The sequence below is a fragment of the Microcaecilia unicolor genome, chromosome 7, assembly GCF_901765095.1.
Source record: "Microcaecilia unicolor chromosome 7, aMicUni1.1, whole genome shotgun sequence".
Classification (NCBI taxonomy): Eukaryota; Metazoa; Chordata; class Amphibia; order Gymnophiona; family Siphonopidae; genus Microcaecilia; species Microcaecilia unicolor.
The window spans coordinates 44,513,832-44,535,127 of NC_044037.1; the positions used below are offsets into that span (position 1 = coordinate 44,513,832).

General features: G+C 43.1%; 1 protein-coding gene across 2 annotated transcripts in view; it reads right to left on the reverse strand.

Annotated features, from left to right (window-relative positions):
- Positions 1-21,296, reverse strand: part of HPRT1 (hypoxanthine phosphoribosyltransferase 1) — an 88,438-nt gene that overhangs the window by 11,556 nt on the left and 55,586 nt on the right. For both annotated transcript variants that reach the window (XM_030209881.1, XM_030209880.1), the window contains exons 6-7: positions 11,605-11,687; positions 5,876-5,922 (exon numbers count right to left, since the gene is read on the reverse strand). In XM_030209881.1, coding sequence (XP_030065741.1) covers positions 5,876-5,922; positions 11,605-11,687 — 130 coding nt within the window. The remainder of the gene's footprint in view (positions 1-5,875; positions 5,923-11,604; positions 11,688-21,296) is intronic.

Below are 21,296 nucleotides of genomic sequence, written 5' to 3' on the forward strand. Positions count from 1 at the left end.
ATCTCGTTTGAGAGAGGTGGCCTGTCGCCTTCCAGGGTGCCTAGGCCTTTTCTCATTATCAGACCTATTAAGAGAGTTTGCCACCAGAGCCTCTCCATTTTTCCTGTGGGACTTTTGATTGCCGATGGGCTATAATAGGGAGTTGGATTTGCTAGGATTGTGTGTGGGTGGATAGCATGAATTTTTCCATTATCGTTGTTACCACAGTTGCTGCCCAGTTGTGAATTGAATTATATGACTGGGTTGGTTGTACTGAAATTGAGAGGAGGGTGGAGTGCCTGACAGAGGCATTTGTGGTGAGGACTTAAGAGGCAGAAGGGGCTGGAATGGAAGACACAAGGTAAGATTTTGAGACACAGTCCACCACTGTGGAGAGTGGTGTAGCTGTGGAGTGATCCAAATGTGAGCTGACAGTATCCTGTGGCATGAGACATGTTAGATTGATCGTGAGCCCTTGTGCCTAGGCCGAAGCCTAGGAAGAACCTTGGCCGAGGCCTAGGGAAGACCAAACGGACGCTATACAGTAACAAGGGCCTCGAAGTCCAACACACTCATGAATCAACAAGCACCACCAGAAAAGGGAAATAGACCACTCATTCGGGCCGCAAGGCTGATCGAGAACTCACTTGTACAGAGTCCAGGCATATGGACCGCAAGGCCAAACTGGAACCCAATCATACACTAGGGAAGAGAAAAGAACCACGAGATGTCCCAGAAGGGACTGGAGCTCAGGTGGCGCACACAGAGCCAGGCACTGACACAAAGGGGAAGACATCAGACCAAACTGATGTTTGTGCAGCGCTGCGTATGCCTTGTAGCGCTATAGAAATGCTAAATAGTAGTAGTAGTAGTAGCAAACTGGCAGATACAGACAACCATAAGGAGAGAATACAGACAAGAGCTACACGGAATCCAGGTAGCGGTAGGTAGTACCCACAGGGGTAAAAGGGAAAGGCAAGGTCAGAGCAGGACACTACTAGACTCACGGAACCTAACGGAGCGAAGCTCCACAGAAATAGCTGCCAAAGAAAATACAGAAGAGAGGCAGCTTCTAACTAAATAAACCAGGGAAGGTAACCAGGCTCCCCAGAGCCAAATAACAAACACAGAACACCAAGAGTAAAAGCAGACCACAGGGAAAGACTGCCTTCAAAAACAAAGTCAGGGAAAAAGCAGGGCACACAAGAGAATAGAGAGGGTTAAGCAGACTACAGAGAAAGGCTGCTTGAAGAGGCAGGGCTCACAAGAGCCAAATTCCAAACACTGCACACAAACGAGTTAAAACAGATACAGAGAAAGGCTTCGAAAAGAAGCAGGGCTTACAACACTGCACACAAAGGGTTAAAGCAGGCTATAGGGAAGACTAAACAAAGATGGAACAAACTCACCACGGACAAGTCAACACCACAGCCAGGAAGAGAGAGGCAAGGCAGAGGAGAGACAACAGACTCAGATGCACTGCAGTGAAGTAATCAAGGAAAAAGTTAGCTACAACCAGCACACACAAACTACAGACAAGGGGAAGGGCAAACAAACTACAGAGAATACACTCTGTGCCTCGAGCACAGGCTAAGCAGAACGAGAGCTCACAGCTCAAGAGATACCTCTCCCTACAGCGGACGCTTGAGCGTTAAGTTTAAATAAGGTCTGACGTCTGCTGCCTCAGACATCAGCTCAATCCCTGACAGGCCAATCAGAAGTGAGTCCCAGTCATTTCCCTGCCTGTCTCAGTAGAATCATAACAGGACCACTGAGAGGAAAGCATCCATTGAGGAGTTCGGAAGTGGAGACAAGCCAATGTTGTTAAATAAACTGTTGAAGCCATGTGACAGAGCAGGCGGAGCATCTCACGAGAAGATATGTGGATAGAGTTGAATACCTGAGTGGCGGAGTTCAGTATTTTGTTTGCTCTTGGCTGAGAAAGGACATTTTTTCTTTGAGTGGTGTCGAGAAGAGCCCCTACGAACTCTAGGGTCTGAACTGTTGAAGATGTGTTTTGGGATAGTTGACAACAAATCTGAGGAGTTTTATAGTTGACTGGACAGAGGCGTTTGTCGCTTTCTGGGAAGTTGCCTTGATTAACCAGTCAGTCATTCAGGTAGGAGAAGACGTGTTATGTCTGTCACGAAATGCCTAGCCACCCGCCTGGGGTTACCCCACAGCCATCCCCAGCACAGCTCAGGCCTGCCTGCAACTGTCGTTTGTACTCTATACTAGCACTCTCATCCCAACGACTGGGTCACAGTTGCCTCTGGGTGAGTCTCCTGGTCACAAATTATCCCCACTGATTTCTAGGTTACTGATGCCACACTCCCAGTGGTCCCACAGTTCCCAGAAAGCACTCACAGAACCAACACACAAACCACCAGGATTCATCAGTCCAGACAAACAGAGGCACTAAACTGAAAATTGTTTATTGTCTGAAAAATTGAACAATGAAACAGAAAAAGTGCAATCAGCAAAACAATAACAGGTAACTTAAATATGGATCAATTATAACACTATCTAAACAGTTGTTTACTATAAGTAGTACCTGGGAAGATCAGGACATACAACTGATCACAGAGCCTCAGCAAAGAGATCCTATTCTCTTTTCTTCCTGGCTAAGATGGGGGGGGTGGGGGGGGGGGGGGCAAAAGTCAGTAGATTCCAAATGAAAATGATCCCTGTGGGCCAGAGCCCAGAACAACCACCTTTGAAAGTATACTGCAGACTGCCTTACCAAAAGGCTTGAACAAAGAAAACAGCCTTGGTTCTGCAGCAGCTTCAAAACATAAATACGCACCACCTGCTGGTCAAACTAGAGAAATAATAATTAAGGCAATTTTACAGGCTTAAAACACACTGTTCTGTCACAATGCCCCATTTGCGAAGTGCTGCAGCTACTACCTATAAGACACTTTGTGAAGACTTGAGGAGCCAAGGCCAAGCCAAATAGTAAGACCTTGTATTGATTGTGCAGAGTTCCACAGCTCAAGCGTAGGATCCTTCTGTTTGCCAGGAGAATGGGTATATGTGTGTATACCTCATTCAGATCTAGAGAGCAAAACCAATCTGAGCTGGATCATGGGTAGCAGTGATCCAAGGGATACCATATGAAACTTTTCTTTCAGGAAAATTTAAGTGTCGCATATCAAGAATTGGATGTACTCCCCTGGAGGGCTGAGAGCTCCTTTCCAAGTAAACTCATCTGGAATGAGTTGAAACAAGACTCTTGGTGGATGGTCGGCAGGTTTTCTTTGCCAACCCAGAGCGTAACCGTGCTTGATGGTAAGCAGCACCTAGCAGTTGGAGGTTATGAGAGGCCAACCTGTGGTGAAAAAATGAGCCTTCCTCTGACAGGTAGGTCATTTGGCACAGACAACTGTATAGTGGCATTGCTCTCTAGGAAGGAGTCAAAAAGGAAGGCTGTTTGGGTTTTCTGACCTCTCTCTTGTCTTGGACATGAGCATAATCCTTTATGTTTAGCCATATAATAGTTGGAGTATCAATATCCTCCTGCAAATGTTCAGGTAGAAAATGAAGCAGCAGAAGTTTGTGGCCTAGATAAAGTCTTAATGGTATCTGTTTGTTTGTTTTTTATTAAATCAGCCACTTCCTTGACTTTGTTTCCAAATTTATTTATTGGAATTTATTAACTGCCTTTATGAAGAGATTCACCCAAATATATTGCCTCCATGACATGAGACACCTGAGAAATGTTCTTGGACTGCAGATTTGAGGCAGAGATGCAGGAAGAGACAAAGGCATCGAAGGCCTACCTTGCTAGATATTCATGGCAACTGAGAAGCTTTCTGTGAATTTTAAGGAATTCCTCTGCCTTTTCTGGTGGAAGAAGTCTGCAAATGATAAAGTATTCTGTATTAGAGGTTTTAAATATATTGTAGAATAAAGCTGATAATTCTAACAAATTGAATATTAGACTGAGGCTTGAATAGTTTTTCTGCCAAAAAAGAGTCCAGTGTCTTAGCTTCTTTTCATGAAGGAGCAGAAGCATGAGATCTTGCACTGCGAATGTGTTTCAATGCAGATTCCACAACTAGAGAATGAGGAGGTAATTGAGTTTTCTCAAATCCAGTAGATTTTTGTATTCTGTACATAGTATCAATTTTCTTTGGGCTGCCTGAATTGTTAGCGGTGTCTTCTGTTTTTTTTTTTTTAATTTAAAGTAGACTTCACTACTGAATGAAGTGGAACTGTGATGCCCCCCCCCCCCCCCCGGAGGAGAATCAATCTAGAACTTCAGAGAGTTCTGATCTAGGTTCTTCCTTAGTCTCTAATTTGAAAGAAATAGCTTGAGCCACTTCTCGGACAAGGCCAGGACAGGAGATACTCTCAGGAGGGGATTTACGTCTCTCAGGTGGCAGAGACAGATCAGATGGAATGCCATAGGACTCCTCATCTGAGAACTCCTGTGGGTCTTGAGCTATCTCCCAGGAGAGGTCAGAGTCTGACTCTTCAGTGTACTGTTCATAGGGAGTACGTGGAAGAGTGACTGGAACACTGGCTCTGCGCTGAAGTGCATCGAGATCAATGAGTTCCCGATGTTGGAGAACACTATTGGCAATGTTGACGCATGCGCTGGTTGGGTTCTAGCTGCAGGGGATGGTTGATGCCGTTCGTGTGTGAGACCTCTCCAATGCATCGACAGGCCGGGACAAGCACCCTGCAAGTTTGTATGAACTGCGACTGTAGTAACCCTGAGAACTCCTCTGAGCATAACCCGTATTTCCTCGTGGAGTTGGCGTCAGTGCCAGTTGGGAGCATGGCATAGACACAGCCTGGGTGAAAGCCTGTGCAGGTGTTGATCTTGAAGGCTCTTGTTATGAAATGAGCTGCAGAGATGGAGAGTGGTGTCTGACATGGACATTCCCGTATAGGTATAGGCTGAGTGCCTGGAGGGAGAATGACGACGATACTTAGGTTTTTTTTATGCTGCAGATCCCTCAGTATGCATAAGAAAGATCTGCATGCCAACTACATCCATTGTATGAAGATCTCCCTCATGCATATTCATTGGGGATATCCTGAAAACCTGGCCTACTTGCAGCCCTTGAGGACTGAACTTGGACAAGCCTGCTACAAAAAAAAATGGTAAAATTTTAAAAGATGGCAGCCTACTGAACCAATGGACTAAAAATTTATATCACTGGCAGGGGAATGAGATGTGGGAGCCTAAAAATGTGTGGTATAGCCCTCTGAAAAGCTCAATTATCTGAGCGCTTTGGATTGTGCCTCACCAGCCTGCTCCATCAGATAAGGTCACTCATGTGAGGATCTGCTATTCTTCGCCCTAAGAAAAATAAATTTTCAAAAGCCATCACTGGCATTCACCACTTGCAACAGCAGAAGACTCTCTACAATTCCACCCCCCCCCCCCCCTTACTCAAAAGTAACCCAGGAAGCAGAGTCCTGGCCTGGAAGTCAAAACTAATTCTGCATGGCACAGCCACTGAGGCCTCTGGTTCATACAACATTGTTTTAAAATGATACCTATAAGTGCATCTAGACAAACAACCCAATATACAAAGACAGATTTAGGTGTTTGAAAACTGGGTTTGTGTATGCTTCAAGTGCACATAAATTTGCAACTGAAAAATGACCACAATCCCTAGAAGACAACCAGTGCCCATAAAGCCAATGCTGAACTCTCATACCCGAATAAAGGATTGAACCACTGTATGACTGCTGGTATAAGTTTTATTTCATATGCAACACTAGGATATAGTGGCTCAGCTTCTATTTATAGATGTACATATTTCTTTTAACCAAATTCTTATCAGCTACAGAAAGCAAAATGCACAGAACAAAACACTACTAGGTTATTTAACTAAAACACTGGCAAACAATTATACTATTGAAAACACATACTTACAGTCAGGCCGATATCCTACACTGCGAGGAGTTCTTTTCACCAACAAGCTGTCCAATGAAAAATACAATTACATAAGAGAAATGGAGTAAGTTAAACACACATGATTTCAGACTCAGGACAGAAACTGATCATTTCTGCTTGGCTCAGATAAAACAAAGTAATTCACCTGTAGTAGGTTTCTGCTTGGCTCAGATAAAACAAAGTAATTCACCTGTAGTAGGTTTCTGCTTGGCTCAGATAAAACAAAGTAATTCACCTGTAGTAGGTGTTTTATGAGGACACTAGGACATTTTCACATGTGGGTGGACATAATCTCACAAGTGGGAATCCCTAGCTACCAGGCTGTCCAAATAAGAGGGAAACAATATTCATGAGTGGAGTGGAATGGGTAGATGTGAATCGTTTGTTTACTCTTTCCAAAAATACTAGGACTAGGGGGCATGCGATGAAGCTACAAAGTAGTACATTTAATATGAATTGGAGAAAATCTTTCTTCACTCAATGTGTAATTAAACTCTGGAATTCGTTGCCAGAGAATGTGGTAAAGGCAGTTAGCTTAGTGGGGTTTAAAAAGGGTCTGGATGGCTTCCTAAAGGAAAAGTCCATAGACCACTATTAAATTGACTTGGAGAAAATCCACTGCTATTTCTGAGATAAGCAGCATAAAATGTATTGAACTTTTTTGGGATCTTGCCAGGTATTTGTGACCTGGACTGGCCACTGTTGGAAACAGGATGCTGGGCTTTATGGACCTTTGGTCTGTCCCAGTGTGGCAACACTTATGTAATACAAGGCCTGCAACAGGCAAGGGCCAACAAAAAAAATGGAACAGAAAGAAAATAGGCTGGTTGGGAGGGGGAAGAAGTGGAGATGGATTCTAGACCCTGAATAAATTCTGAAGGACTGTCTGATCAAACTGGTTGTCATGACGGAAGTCTTGCTCTAGATCAGAGGTGTCCAACCTCAGCCCTCACCAGGTCCAGTTTTCCCCCAATATGCATGAGATCTATTTGCGTACAATAGAGGCAGTGAATGCAAACAGATCCCATGCGTATTCACTGAGGGGGTTTTGGGAAAAATGTTGGAAGAACCAACCGGTTACGGTGGAACTCCACAACCACCTTATGAAGAAACTTGGATGCGTGTGAAGAACTACTTTGTTATGATGAAATCTAGTGTATGGTGCATCAGCTACTAGGGCCTGGCGCTTACTGACACGGTAGGCTGAAATGACTGCCACCAAAAATAAGACCCTTCCAGGTCAGGTACTTCAGATGGTATCGCAGCTTGAAAGGAGCTTTCATCAACTGGGTGAGAATGACATCTGAAATCCGATGACACTGTAGGGGGCTTGACGGGGTGGGGGGGGGGGGGGGGCTTTAGTAACAGCAAGCCCATAATGAAGCAAACTAAAGGTTGCACAGAGATGGGCTTACCTGTTACATGATGATGGCACATTGAGGTGGACCCTTGCACAGTTGGTTCTGACAGACTCAGAAAGGTGTAGAAGTTATTCAAGACGTTTTTGTGCCCTATCACCAGACAGCATAACTCCTCCACTTAAAGTTATGATCTCTTAGTAGAATCCTTTCTGGAAGCATGCAAGACACAAGAGACATTCTCATGTAGTTGGAGAATCAACTTCTAGCCTCTCGACGTCCAGTGAGCACTAGGGTCCCCTCATTGAGTGATGAGCCAGAAAGGATTCCAGCCTCAACAGGTTTCTGGAGGCTAACTCCAGCAAGTAGAGGGAACCAAATCTGTCTCGACCAATAAGAGGAAATGAAAATCATGGTTCCATGGTCCTGCTTGAGTTTCAGTAGTTTTTCTTATAAAGAGGTGTGAGAGGATATGTATACAGAAGTCCCTTCCCCGCGTGGAGCAAGGCATCCGAGGTTAGCCTTCTGTGTGATCCCAGTCTACAACAGTACTGACGGACCTTGTTGGTCAGGTATGCGGTGAAGAGATCTATTAACATAGTAAGTGATGGCAGATAACACCTGTATGGTCCATCCAGTCTGCCCAACTGTCACTCTTATCAATTTAAGATTAAACAATGAACGTGAGATTATATACTTGATCATGGTCTTTCTTTGGTGTTTCTGTAACATAGACTTTAGAAGTCCGCCCGGCTCTGTCCTTATGTTCCAACTACTGGAGTTGCCTTCAAAGCCCACTGAGGCCTATCTTAATGTCATGTCATCTGCACAGACCGTGAAAGTCTGCCCAGCACTGTCGTCATATTTCAAATTACTAGAGTCTCTGCTGAAGCCCTCTTAAGCCCATCCTAAACTGTGGGACACAGACTGTACAAGCCCAGCCCATTACCGGCCTTAGTTTTTACAGCCAGAGTTGCTATCTAAGCACCACTTGACATGCAAACACACATATGCAACCCTTTAAGTTTTTTTTTTTTATACCATTCATCTTTTAATTAGAGATCCTGTGTTCATCTCATGCTTTTATTAATTCTGCCACTGTTTTCCTCCACCACCTGCCTCAGGGGGGTATTCCAGGCATCAACCACATTACTCCTAAGTCTACCACCCTGCAACCTAAACTCATGTTCTCTAGTTTCTATATTAATATCTTTCAAGTATTTAAATGTCTATCATATCTCCCCTGTCCCTTCTCTCCTCTAGGGTCTACATATTCAGGTCTTCCAGTCTCTTCTCATATGTCTTTTGGCACAAGCCCCACACCATTTTTTTCACCTTCCTCTGGACAGCTTCAAATCTTCTTACATCTTTAGCAAGATAAGGCCTCAAGTGGGGCCTCACCAACGACTTGTACAGGGGCATCAACACCTCCTTTCTTCTCCCAATTACACCTCTCTCTATACAGCCTAGCATCATTCTGGCTATGGCCACAACCTTGTCACACTGGTTTACTGCCTTCAGATCCTCAGATATTATCACCCCATGGTCCCTCTCCCTATCTGTGTATATCAGCCTCTCACTGCCTAACACCCTTGGATGTCTACTCCCTAAGTGCATCACTCTGCACTTCTCTGCATTGAATTTTAATTGCCAAACATTACACAATTCTTCTAACTTTTGCAGACACATTAGATTATTCTTTGAGAGTAGGGAGACACCCTCTAAAAGACCCAAGGAAGCGAATTCTAAGCTCTCAACATCCATGCCGTGAGACCCAGAGACTGGAGATTGGGATGTAGAAGTGACCCCTCGTTCTGAGTCATGAGGGTTGGAAAACAGTCCAATCTCCACGGTTCTTCGAAGGACAACTCCAGAAGAGGGTGCAACTCGAGAAGAAGAAGGTGCAATCAGGATCATGGTTCCCCAGTCTTGCTTGAGTTTCAGCAAAGTCTTCCCTACTAGAGGTATGGGAGGATACGCATACAGAAGGCCTGTCCCCCAATGCAGGAGAAAGGCATCTGACGCTAGTCTGTCGTGGGCCTAAAGCCTGGAACAGAACTGAGGGACTTTGTGATTGATCTGAGTGGCAAAAAGAGCCACCGAGGGGGTGCCCCACGCTTGAAAGATCTTGCGGACTACGCCCATATTTCGTGACCACTCGTGAGGTTGCATTATCCTGCTCAACCTGTCAGCCCGACTGTTGTTTATGCCTGCCAGATAAGTGGCTTGGAGAAACATGCCGTGATGGCGAGCCCAAAGCCACATCTGGACGGCTTCCTGACACAGAGGGGGAGATCCCGTGCCCCCCTGCTTGTTGGTGTAATACATGGCAACCTGATTGTCTGAATTAAAATGATTTGGTTGGCCAGCCGATCTCTGAAAGCCTTGAGCGTTCCAGATCGCTCTTAATTCCAGGAGGTTGATCTGCAGACCTCTTTCCTGAAAGGACTAGGCTCCTTGAGTGTGGAGCCCATCTACATGAGCTCCCCACCCCAGGAGAGATGCATCAGTCGTCAGCAATTTTTGTGGCTGAGGAACTTGGAATGGTTGTCCCATTGTCAAACTGGATCGAATCGTCCACCAGTGGAGAGAATTCCAAAAGCCGGTGGCCAGTTGGATGACATCCTCTAGATCCCCGCAGCTTGAAACCACTGGGAAGCTAGAGTCCATTGAGTTGATCTCATATGCAGACGTACCATGGGTGTGACATGAACTGTGGAGGCCACGTGCCCCAGAAGTCTCAACATCTGCCAAGCCATGACCCGGTGAGACGCTCAAACCATGGACACCAGGGACAGAAGATTGTCCGCCCTTGTCTCTGGAAGATAAGGGGTCGAGCTGTCTGAGTGTTCAACTGGGCTCCAATGAATTCCAATGCTTGGAGTGGGGTGAGATGGGACTTGGGATAAGTTTATGACAAACCCCAGTAGCTCTAGCACCTGAATAGTCATTCTCATGGACTCCAGAGCACCCTCCTTCGAGGTGCTCTTCACCAGCCAATCATCGAGATAAGAAAACACATGCACTCCCAGTCTGCATAGTGACACTGCGACTACAGCTAGGCATTTGGTAAACACTCTGGGCGCAGACACCAGGCCAAAAGGCAGTACACGGTACTGAAAGTGCTGTGTTCCCAGCGAAATCGAAGATACTTCCTGTGAGCTGGAAGTATCGAGATGTGGGTGTAAGCATACTTTAAGTGCACAGAGAATAGCCAATCGTTTTCCTGAATCATGGGAAGAAGGGTGCCCAGGGAAACCATCCTGAACTTTTCTCGGACTAGAAATTTGTTCAGGGCCCTTAGGTCTAGGATGGGATGCACCCCCCGTTTTCTTTTGCACAAGGAAGTACCTGGAATAGAATCCCAGCCCTTCTTCCCCTGGTGGAACGGGTTCGACCGCTTGGCCCTTCAGAAGGGCGGAGAGTTCAGACATAGTAACTATAGTTCAGGTTCCTCTTTTCCACATGCATCACTTTGTACCTGCTCACATTAAACATCATCTGCCATTTGGATGCCCAGTCTCCCAGTTTCGTAAGGTCCTCGTTGTAATTTTTCACAATCCTCTTGCAATTTAACAACTTTGAATAACACATATGTAATTACCTCACTAGTTACTCCCATCTCTAGATCATTTATAAATATGTTAAAAAGCAGCAGTCTCAGCACAGACCCATGGGGAACCCCACTATCTACCCTTCCCCTTTGAGCATACTGACCATCTAACCCTACTCTCTGTTTTCTGTCTTTTAACCAGTTTTTAATCCACAATTTAACACTACCTCCTATCCCATGACTCTCCAATTTCCTCTGGAGTCTTTCATGAGGTATTTGCCAAATGTATTTTGAAAATCCAGATACACAAAATTGACCGGCTCACCTTTATCCACATATTTGTTCACCCCTTCAAAGAAATGTAGATTGGTGAGGCAAGATTTCCCTTCACTAAATCCATATTGGCTTTGTCTCATTAATCCATGCTTTTGAATATGCTCTGTAATTTTGTTAGTCTCTACCATTTTGCCCGGCACCAATGTCAGGCTCACTGGTCTATAATTTCCCAGATCACCTCTGGAGCCTTTTTTAAACATCAGTGTTACATTAGCCACCCTCCAATCTCCCGGTACCAAGCTTGATTTTAAAGATAAATTACGTATTACTAACAATAGCTTTGCAAGTTCATTTTTCAATTCTATCAATACTCTGGGATGAATACATGAGCTCTTGAGAACACAAAAGTCCCTTAGAAACTCACAACATTTACTGTTAAAGGAAAAATTTCTTTAAAATTAAAAAAAAACAAACAAAAAAACTCCACACATTTCTAGAAGATGTGATAGAAGACAACTTACCTGGCTACTTTAACCATTTTTGGATTATATTGCTTAAGCATAGAAAGCAATGTTTTCATAGTCTTCCCAGTATCAATGATATCCTGATAAAAAAATATTTTGTGAAGACAAACATGCAATTTTTTTTGTCTCAGAAATTAAAACCCTATAGGTAGCCCTGGTCAAACTACACGCTTTAATGAATCCCTAGGTGAAGAGATGCTGAGACATCCTCTATATTTTGTACAAATTTAAACATACAGAAAAATAATTACCTACACCAAACTACATTAACAAGAATCAGCAATTGTTTTACATATCAAACGTGAAATTGTGAATAAAAAGGAAAAGAATCTCAGAAAAATAATATATCATAACACCTTACAACTATGTCTATTCAAATATCTTTATTATGAATCATATACCAAATATTCTCAATGCAATATATTAAACATTAAAATCCAAACACACAACTCTCATACTTCACATGATCACTCACCATACCTACATACATTATACCCTTATCATATGTATATATCATTGTTGACAAACCCAAAATACAAGTAATGTTTTCAAATGGCATGGTTTGTGAAAAAAAAAGATGAAAGTCTTTGTACTTATCACAACAGTTCTCCATCTTAAAAGATGAAAATCTCAATGCTTGTCTCAGCAGTTCTCAAATGTAAAGATAACTACAACGTGAAAAGTACATCCTTAGGGTTGGATCACCCTTATCCAAGTCATTGCAGTTCATTCACAGCAATCTCCAAACTCTTCAAAAATGTCTTCCACAGTTAACTTTGCTGAGTCTCCACATTCCTGCACTCCACTGTGGTTTTGTACCTTTGATGTGACCTTTTGGATTACAATACAATGCAACTGGTTGGACACAGACTGTGAAATGAGTGCAGGAACGTGAAGACCCAGCCAAGTTAACTATGGAAGATATTTTTTGAAGAGTTTGGAGATTGCTGTGAATGAACTGTAATGACTTGGATAAGGGTGTTCCAACCCTAAGGATGTACCTTTCACGTTGTAGTCATCTTTACGTTTCAGAATTGCTGAGACAAGCATCAAGATTTTCATCTTTTAAGATAGAGAATTGTTGTAAGTACAAAGACATCTTTTTTTCACAAACCGTTCCATTTGAAAACATTGCTTGTATTTTGGGTTTGTCAAAGATGATATATACATATGATATAGGTATAATGTATGTAGGTATGGTGAGTGATCGTGTGAAGTGTGAGAGTTGTGTGTTTGGATTTTAATACGTTTAATACATTGCAATGAGAATATTTGGTATATGATTCATAATAAAGATATTTGAATAGACATAGTTGTAAGAGATCTGTTATGATACATTTGATACAACTATTTTGAAATATATTTACCCTTTTTGGTAGTTTTATGTAGAAAAATAATATAGGCACCTTTATGAACAGTGCTCAACATAATTACAAGGAAGTTTGTTTTAGCTCATATTACTTGTTGTTCATTCAGGTGCCTGAATTATTTTTCGGAGGCACTTTTTCTTCCTTTTTAGTCACAATTCCATAAGCTTGATACATATAAAAATATTTGCCAATTCTTGAGATAATTTGTTTTTGATTTTTTGTACAGCTAACACCTCTTTTTTTGGCTACACACTTTAAACATCTTTCTGCAATTTGTAATATATAATTAATGTTTGCCGATTTTAAAAGATTCAAAACAAAAGTATCATAAATATGACAGGTGCAAAGGTCTGTACATCTTTCCAGTAAGTCCTTTTTAACACCTAATTTGGCAGAAACAGCTTCCAAACATTTCCTTTGCCAGCTAAGAGTCTACTCTTGCTTTTGGATTATTTCCCATTCTTCTTTGCTAAACTCTTCTAACTCAGAAACATTAGGTCTCCTTGCACGTTTGAGCTCTACCCACAGACAGATCCTGTTCAAGTCTGGGTACTGGGAAGGCCATTCCAAAATCTGCATCTTTCTTTCCTCTATTTCATGGTTGGTTTTAGAAGTATGATTCAGATTGTTGCCTTGCTGAAATATCCAAAAACTTTTCTTCATTGACTGTGGGATATTAGTTTCTATATTATATTTAGTTGAATCCAGTTTCCTTCCACTCAAGTTTCCTATGCCACTGGCTGCCATACAACCCCAAAGCTAACAGATTCACCTCAATGCTTAACAGTCAGTAAGATATTTCACCCCTTTTAATCTACTGTGTGCAATGTGGTAGTTCCACCCCTTTTAATCTCCTAACCATGTGCAATGTAGTACTGTACATCTATTAGCATGTGTGTGTGTGGCCTCTATGCCTTAGTCAGAGCCTTAAAAGAGTCAAACCAGACATTCACAGAAGCATCCAGAAAGCATGGTTTCTAAGAGATTCCCAGAAACAGCTAACAAATCTAGCTTCTCATACCTTCAGTCTTAGGCCTAGGGGTCCCCTTTACGCTTAGGGCAACTGCTCTTCAATTATCAGTCATCTTGTTTTTTGCCCTCCTCCCTTCATTTAAAGTTTCTTTGAATAACAGGGTGCACTTCTCATCAACTTGTGGCGTCCCTCCTGGTGCCTTTTCTGGGAAACATAATACTGAACTAGCAAGCAAATATGCAAGCTAGCCACTTCTTAAAGAAAAATTCACTATTAGCATTCTTTAATCACTTCATCAGGGGATTCTTCTTTCAGCAAACAGTTCATCAAAACAATCTCAAACTGAGCCCTCTTTATGGGGGTCCTGGGTCTCAGTTTACAACATCCTCCTCCCCTTGGACAGAACAGTGACGATACTTACCTGTTGCAGGTATTCTCCGAGGTCAGCAATATATAGGAGACACCCTTAGGCAATCCCAAGGGTTCAAGTTCTACACTCTCAACATCCAAGCCGTGGGGGCCAGGGATTGGAGGTTGGGATTCCTCATTCTACGTGATGAGGGTCAGAAACAGTCAGATCTTCTGTGGCCAGTAAGGAGCGGGTAGAATCATGATGCCCCGGATCTTGCCTGAGATTCAGCAAAGTCTTCTCTATGAGAGGTATGGGAAGATATGCATACAGAAGACCTTCCCTCAAATGTAGGAGAAAGGCATCTGACGCTAGACTGCCGTGTGACACGAGACTGGAGCAGAACAGAGGGACTTTGTTGTTGAGATCAGTGGCAAAAAGATCCAAGGGGGTGCCCTACTCTTGGAAGATCTTCTGGGTTATGCCCATCTTTAGAGACCACTCGTGCAGTTGCAGTATCCTGCTCAATCTGTCTGCCAGGGAGGAAAGTGGCACAGAGTTCCATCCTGTAAAGAAGAGTCCACTGCCACATGTCCACCGCTTCCCGACAAAAAGATCCCGAATCCCCCTGCTTGTTGACATATTTCACAACCTGGTTCTGTCTGAATTAAAACAATTTGGTTCTAGAGTTGATCTCTGAAAGCCTTTAGAGCATTCCAAATAGCACTGAGCTCAAGGAGATTGAAGTGGAATAGAACCTCCTGAGTGGACCACTGGCCCTGAGTCTGAAGTCCATCTACATGAGCGCCTCAAAAAAAGGTTGGATGCATCTGTTGTCAACACCTTCCGAGGCAGTGGAATTTGGAATGGAAGTCCCAGAGACTAATTGGACCGAACTGTCCACCAGTTCTGGTGGTATGCGAACTACATCAGTTAGGTCCCCTGTTGCCTGAGACAACTGGGAAGCTAGCTAAGGTCCAGTGGCCACTCTCAAGTGGAGTGGCATGCACGGTGGAGGCCAAGTGGCCCATCAGTCTCAACATTTGTTGAGCTGAATCCTGTTGTCTGCTGCAGACCTGCGAGGCAAGCATTACTAAGGTATCCGCTCTCACTTGAGGAAGGAAGACCCGAGCCTGCACTGTAACTAGCAGGGCTCCTATGTACTCTAATTGATGAACTGGGTGTAGGTGGAACTTGTGGTAATTGATGACAAACCCAAGAAGCTCTAACATCTTAACAGTCATCCTCATTGACTCCTTGGCTCCTTCCAGATATGTGCTCTTAGTACATAAGTATTGCCATACTAGGAAAGACCAAAGGTCCATCAAGCCCAGCATTCTGTTTCCAACAGTGGCCAATCCAGGTCACAAATACCTGGCAAGATCCCCAAAAAGTACAACACATTTTATACTGCTTATCCCAGAAATAGTGGATTTTCCCCAAGTCCATTTAATAATGGTCTATGGACTTTTCCTTTAGGAAGCCGTCCAAACCTTTTTAAAACTCCGCTAAGCTAACCGCCTTTACCACATTCTCTGGCAACAAATTCCAGAGTTTAATTACACATTGAGTTAAGAACATTTTCTCCTATTCATTTTAAATTTACTACATTGTAGCTTCATCGCATGCCCCCTAGTCTTAGTATTTTTGGAAAGCATAAACAGACGCGTCACATCTACCCATTCAACCCCACTCATTTTATAGACCTACTACTACTACTACTATTTAGCATTTCTAGTCCTCTATCATATCTCCCCTCAGACACCTTTTCTCCAAGCTGAAGAGCCCCAGCCGCTTTAGCTTTTCCTCAGAGGGAAGTCGTCCCATCCCCTTTATCATTTTCGTTGCCCTTCTCTGTACCTTTTCTAATTCTACTATATCTTTTTTGAGATACGGTGACCAGAATTGAACACAATATTCGAGTTGCGGTCGCACCATGCAGCGATACAAGGGCATTATAACATCCTCATTTTTGTTTTCCATTCCTTTCCTAATAATACCTAACATTCTATTTGCATTCTTAGCCGCAGCAGCACACTGAGCAGAAGGTTTCAACGTTATCAACGACGACACCTAGATCCCTTTCTTGGTCTGTGACTCCTAACATAGAACCTTGCATGATGTAGCTATAATTCGGGTTCCTCTTTCCCACATATATCACTTTGCACTTGCTCACATTAAACGTCATCTGCCACTTAGATGCCCAGTCTCCCAGTCTCGTAAGGTCCTCTTCTAATTTTTTACAATCCTCCTGAGATTTAACGAGTTTGAATAACTTTGTGTCATCAGCAAATTTAATTACCTCACTAGTTACTCCCATCTCTAGGTCATTTATAAATATGTTAAAAAGCAGCGGTCCCAGCACAGACCCCTGGGGAACCCCACTAACTACCCTTCTCCATTGAGAATACCAACCATTTAACCCTACTCTGTTTTCTATATTTTAACCAGTTTTTAATCCACAATACAACACTACCTCCTATCCCATGACTCTCCAATTTCCTCTAAAGTCTTTCATGAGGTACTTTGTCAAACGCCTTCTGAAAATCCAGATACACAATATCAACCAGCTCACCTTTATCCACATGTTTGTTCATCCCTTCAAAGAAATATAGTAGATTGCTGAGGCAAGATTTCTCTTCATTAAATGCACGTTGACTTTGTCTCATTAATCCATGCTTTTGAATATGCTCTGTAAATTTGTTCTTTATAATAGTCTCTACCATTTTGCTCGGCACCGACGTCTCAGACTCGCTGGTCTATAATTTCCTGGATCTCCCCTGGAACCTTTTTAAAAAATTGGCGTTACATTGGCCACCCTCCAATCTTCCGGTACCACACTCTATTTGAAGGATAAATGACATATTACTAACAATAGTTCCGCAAGCTCATTTTTCAGTTCTATCAGTACTCTGGGATGAATACCATCCGGTCCAGGAGATTCGCTACTCTTCAGTTTGTAGAACTGCCCCATTACATCCTCCAGGTTTACAGAGAATTCATTAAGTTTCTCTGACTTGTCAGCTTCGAATACCATTTCCGGCACCGGTATCCCACCCAAATCTTCCTCGGTGAAGACTGAAGCAAAGAATTCATTTAATCTCTCCGCTATGGCTTTGTCTTCCCTGATCGCCCCTTTTACTCCTCGGTCATCTAGCGGTCCAACAGATTCTTTTGCCAGCTTCCTGCTTTTAATATACCTAAAAAAAATTTTATTATGTGTTTTGCATCCAACGCAATCTTTTTTTTTTAAGTCTCTCTTAGCCTTCCTTATCAGCGCTTTGCATTTGACGACATTCCTTATGCTGTTTCTTATTATTTTCAGTCAGTTCCTTCTTCCATTTTCTGAAGGATTCTCTTTTAGCTCTAACAGCTTCCTTCAACTCACTTTTTAACCACGCCGGCTGTTGTTTGGTCTTCCATCCTCCTTTTTTAATACGCGGAATATATTTGGTCTGGGCTTCCCAGATGGTGTTTTTGAACAGCATCCACGCCTGATGTAAATTTTTGACCCTCAAAGCCACACCTGTTTTTTTTTTCTCACCGATCTTCTCATTTTATCAGAGTCTTTGATTTCCTATGTATACTTATTTCAAAGCTAATATCAAATCCGATCATATTATGATCACTGTTATCAAGCGGCCCCAGCACCATTACCTCCCGCACCAGATCATGCGCTCCACTAAGGACTAGGTCTAGAATTTTTCCTTCTCTCGACGGCTTCTGTAACAGCTGCTCCATAAAACTGTCCTTGATTTTGAGGAATTTTACCTCCCTAGCGTGCCCCAATGTTACATTTACCCAGTCAATATTGGGGTAATTGAAATCACCCATTATTATTGCGTTGCCCAGTTTGTTTGTGTCCCTAATTTCCTTTAGCATTTCTGCATCCGTCTGTTCATCCTGGCCAGGCGGATGGTAGTACACTCCTATCACTATCCTTTTCCCCTTTACACATGGAATTTCAATCCACAGTGATTCCAAGAACTGTTTTGTTTCCTGCAGAATTTTCAATCTATTTGATTCAAGGCTCTCGTTAATATACAATGCTATCCCTCCACCAATTCGGTCCACCCTATCACTACGATATAATTTGTACCCCGGTATGACAGTGTCCCACTGGTTATCCTCCTTCCATCAGGTCTCTGAGATGCCTATTATATCTAATTTTTCATTTAGTGCAATATATTCTAACTCTCCCATCTTATTTCTTAGGCTCCTGTCATTCGCATACAGACATTTCAAACTATGTTTGTTGTTCCTATTTACATCATGCTCAGTACTTGACAGTATTAATTTGCAATCTTTTGTCTGTTTTTTATTTAAGGACACCTGATCTACTATTGTCTCTTTTGCAACTTCTATATAAGGATACCCTATCTTCCCTGTTTTGGTGATATCTTTGAAAGTTACCTTATCCCAAACCATGCACTTTTGAGCGACTGTCGGCCTTCCCCCATTTCTAGTTTAAAAGCTGCTCCATCTCCTTTTTAAATGCTGATGCCAGCAGCCTGGTCCCACCCTGGTTAAGGTGGAGCCCATCCTTTCGGAATAGGCTCCCCCTTCCCCAAAATGTTGCCCAGTTCCTAACAAATCTAAAACCCTTCTCCCTGCACCATCGTCTCGTCCACGCATTAAGACTCCACAGCTCTGCCTGTCTCTTAGGCCCTGCACGTGGAACGGGTAGCATTTCAGAAAATGCTACCCTAGAGGATCTGGATTTGAGCTTTCTACCTAACAGCCTAAATTTGGTTTCCAGAACCTCTCTCCCACATTTTCCTATGTCATTGGTACCCACATGTACCAAGACAGCCGGCTCCTCCCCAGCACTCTAAAATCTTATCTAGGTGATGCTTGAGGTCCGCCACCTTCGCACCAGGCAGGCAAGTCACCAGGCGATCCTCACGTCCAGCAGCCACCCAGCTATCTATATGCCTAATGATCGAATCACCAACTACAACAGCTGTCCTAACCTTTCCCTCCAGGGCAGCACTTGGAGACATATCCTCAGTGCGAGAGGATAGTACATCCCCTGTTGGGCAGATCCTGGTTACAGGAGTACTTCCTACTTCACCAGGGTGATGCTCTCCTTCTAGGAGACCTCCCTCCTCCAAGGTAGCACAGGGGCTACCAGACTGGAGGTGGGACTTCTCTAAAACATCCCTGTAGGTCTCCTCTATGTACCTCTCTGTCTCCCTCAGCTCCACCAAGTCTGCTACTCTAGCCTCAAGAGAACGGACACGTTCTCCAAGTGCTAGGAGCTCTTTGCACCGGGCACACATTATCACCAACTGGGAGATAATCATACACGTGACACTCAATACAAAAGACTGGATAGCACCCTTCTCGCTGCTGGACTGCTGACTCCATCTTAGTGTTTTTGAGTTTTTCAATAATTTAAAACTTGCTACAGTATTAAAGATATTAGCCTAATATAAAAATGTATTTTAGTTTATATAGTATATTGTATGATTTATTTAGTGTTGCCTTCTTAGATGGTAATGAAATGTATTTAAAACTCTGTAAGAGCACTCCTTGCTCGTTACCCTAATTACAATAACTGACTATAAATTAAGAGTTGTCCTAGGGGTGGGCGGGAAGACTAAACTAGATCCTGCAGTGCCTGCTAGATTCTGTTAATGCTGTGGTACAAAGTTTTTAAAACTAAGTGGAAAAGACTATGGAGATTAGTTGATAAAATTTGCTTTTTATATTTTTATTTTGTCTATCACTAACCTACAATTCCTCCTTTAAACCCCCATCTTTAAATTCCCAAAGCACAAAGCAAAATAGTGTTCACTTACCAGAGAAATGCCCTCTTCTCTCCCAAAGCCAGTCATACAGGTAGGGAAAAACATACTCTCCTAGTCTGCGTAGATACACTGCGACTACTACCAGACACTTTGTAAAAACTCCTGGTGCAAGATGCTAGGCCAAAAAGCAGAATGCGATACTGGTAGTGGCATTTCCCCACTAGAAACCTGAGATCCTTCCTGTGACTTGCAAGTATCAAAATGTGGGTATAGGCATCCTTCGAGTCATTTTCCTGAATTAGAGGAAGGTGGTAGCTCAGGGAAACATCCTAAACTTTTCTTTAACTAGGAATCTGATCAGGTCCCTTAGGTCTAGGATGAGACAGTATCCTCCTGTTTTTCTGGTCACAAGGAAGTACCTGAAATAGAATCCTACTACTATTTAGCATTTATATACCACTACAAAGCATACACAGCGCTGCACAAACATAGAAGAAAGACAGTCCCTGCTCAAAGAGCTTACAATCTAATAGACAAAAAATAATAAAGCAAGCAAATCAATTAATGTGTAGAGGAGAGGAGGGTAGGTAGAAGCGAGAGGTTACAAGTCAAAAGCAATGTTAAAGAGGTGGGATTTCAATTTAAAGATGCTTCGGCAGCACATATACTACTAAAGATGATCAAGGATGGGGCAAGACGTAGGGGCTCAGGAAGTTTATTCCAGGCGTAGGGTGCAGAGAGACAGAAGGAGCGAAGTCTGGAGTTGGCAGTAGTGGAGCAGGGAACAGATAAGAAGGATTTATCCATGGATCGGAGCGCATGGGAAGGGGAGTAGGGAAGGACGAGTGTGGAGAGATACTGGGAAGCAGCAGAGTGAATACATTTATAGGTTAGTAGAAGAAGTTTAAACAGGATGCAAAAACGGATAGGGAGCCAGTGAAGCGACCTAAGAGGGGTAGTATGAGTAAAGCGACCCTGGCGGAAGACGAGACGGGTAGCAGAGTTTTGAACCGACTGGAGAGGGGAGAGGTGACTAAGTGGGAGGCCAGCAAGAAGCAGATTGCAGTAGTCTAAACGAGAGGTGACAAGGGTGTGGATGAGGGTTCTGGTAGAGTGTTAAGAAAGAAAGGGGCGGATTTTACGGATGTTGTAAAGAAAGAAACGACAGGTCTTGGAGATCTGCTGGATATGAGTAGAGAAGGAGAGAGAGGAGTCAAAGATGACTCTTCTCTTCTTCCCCTGGA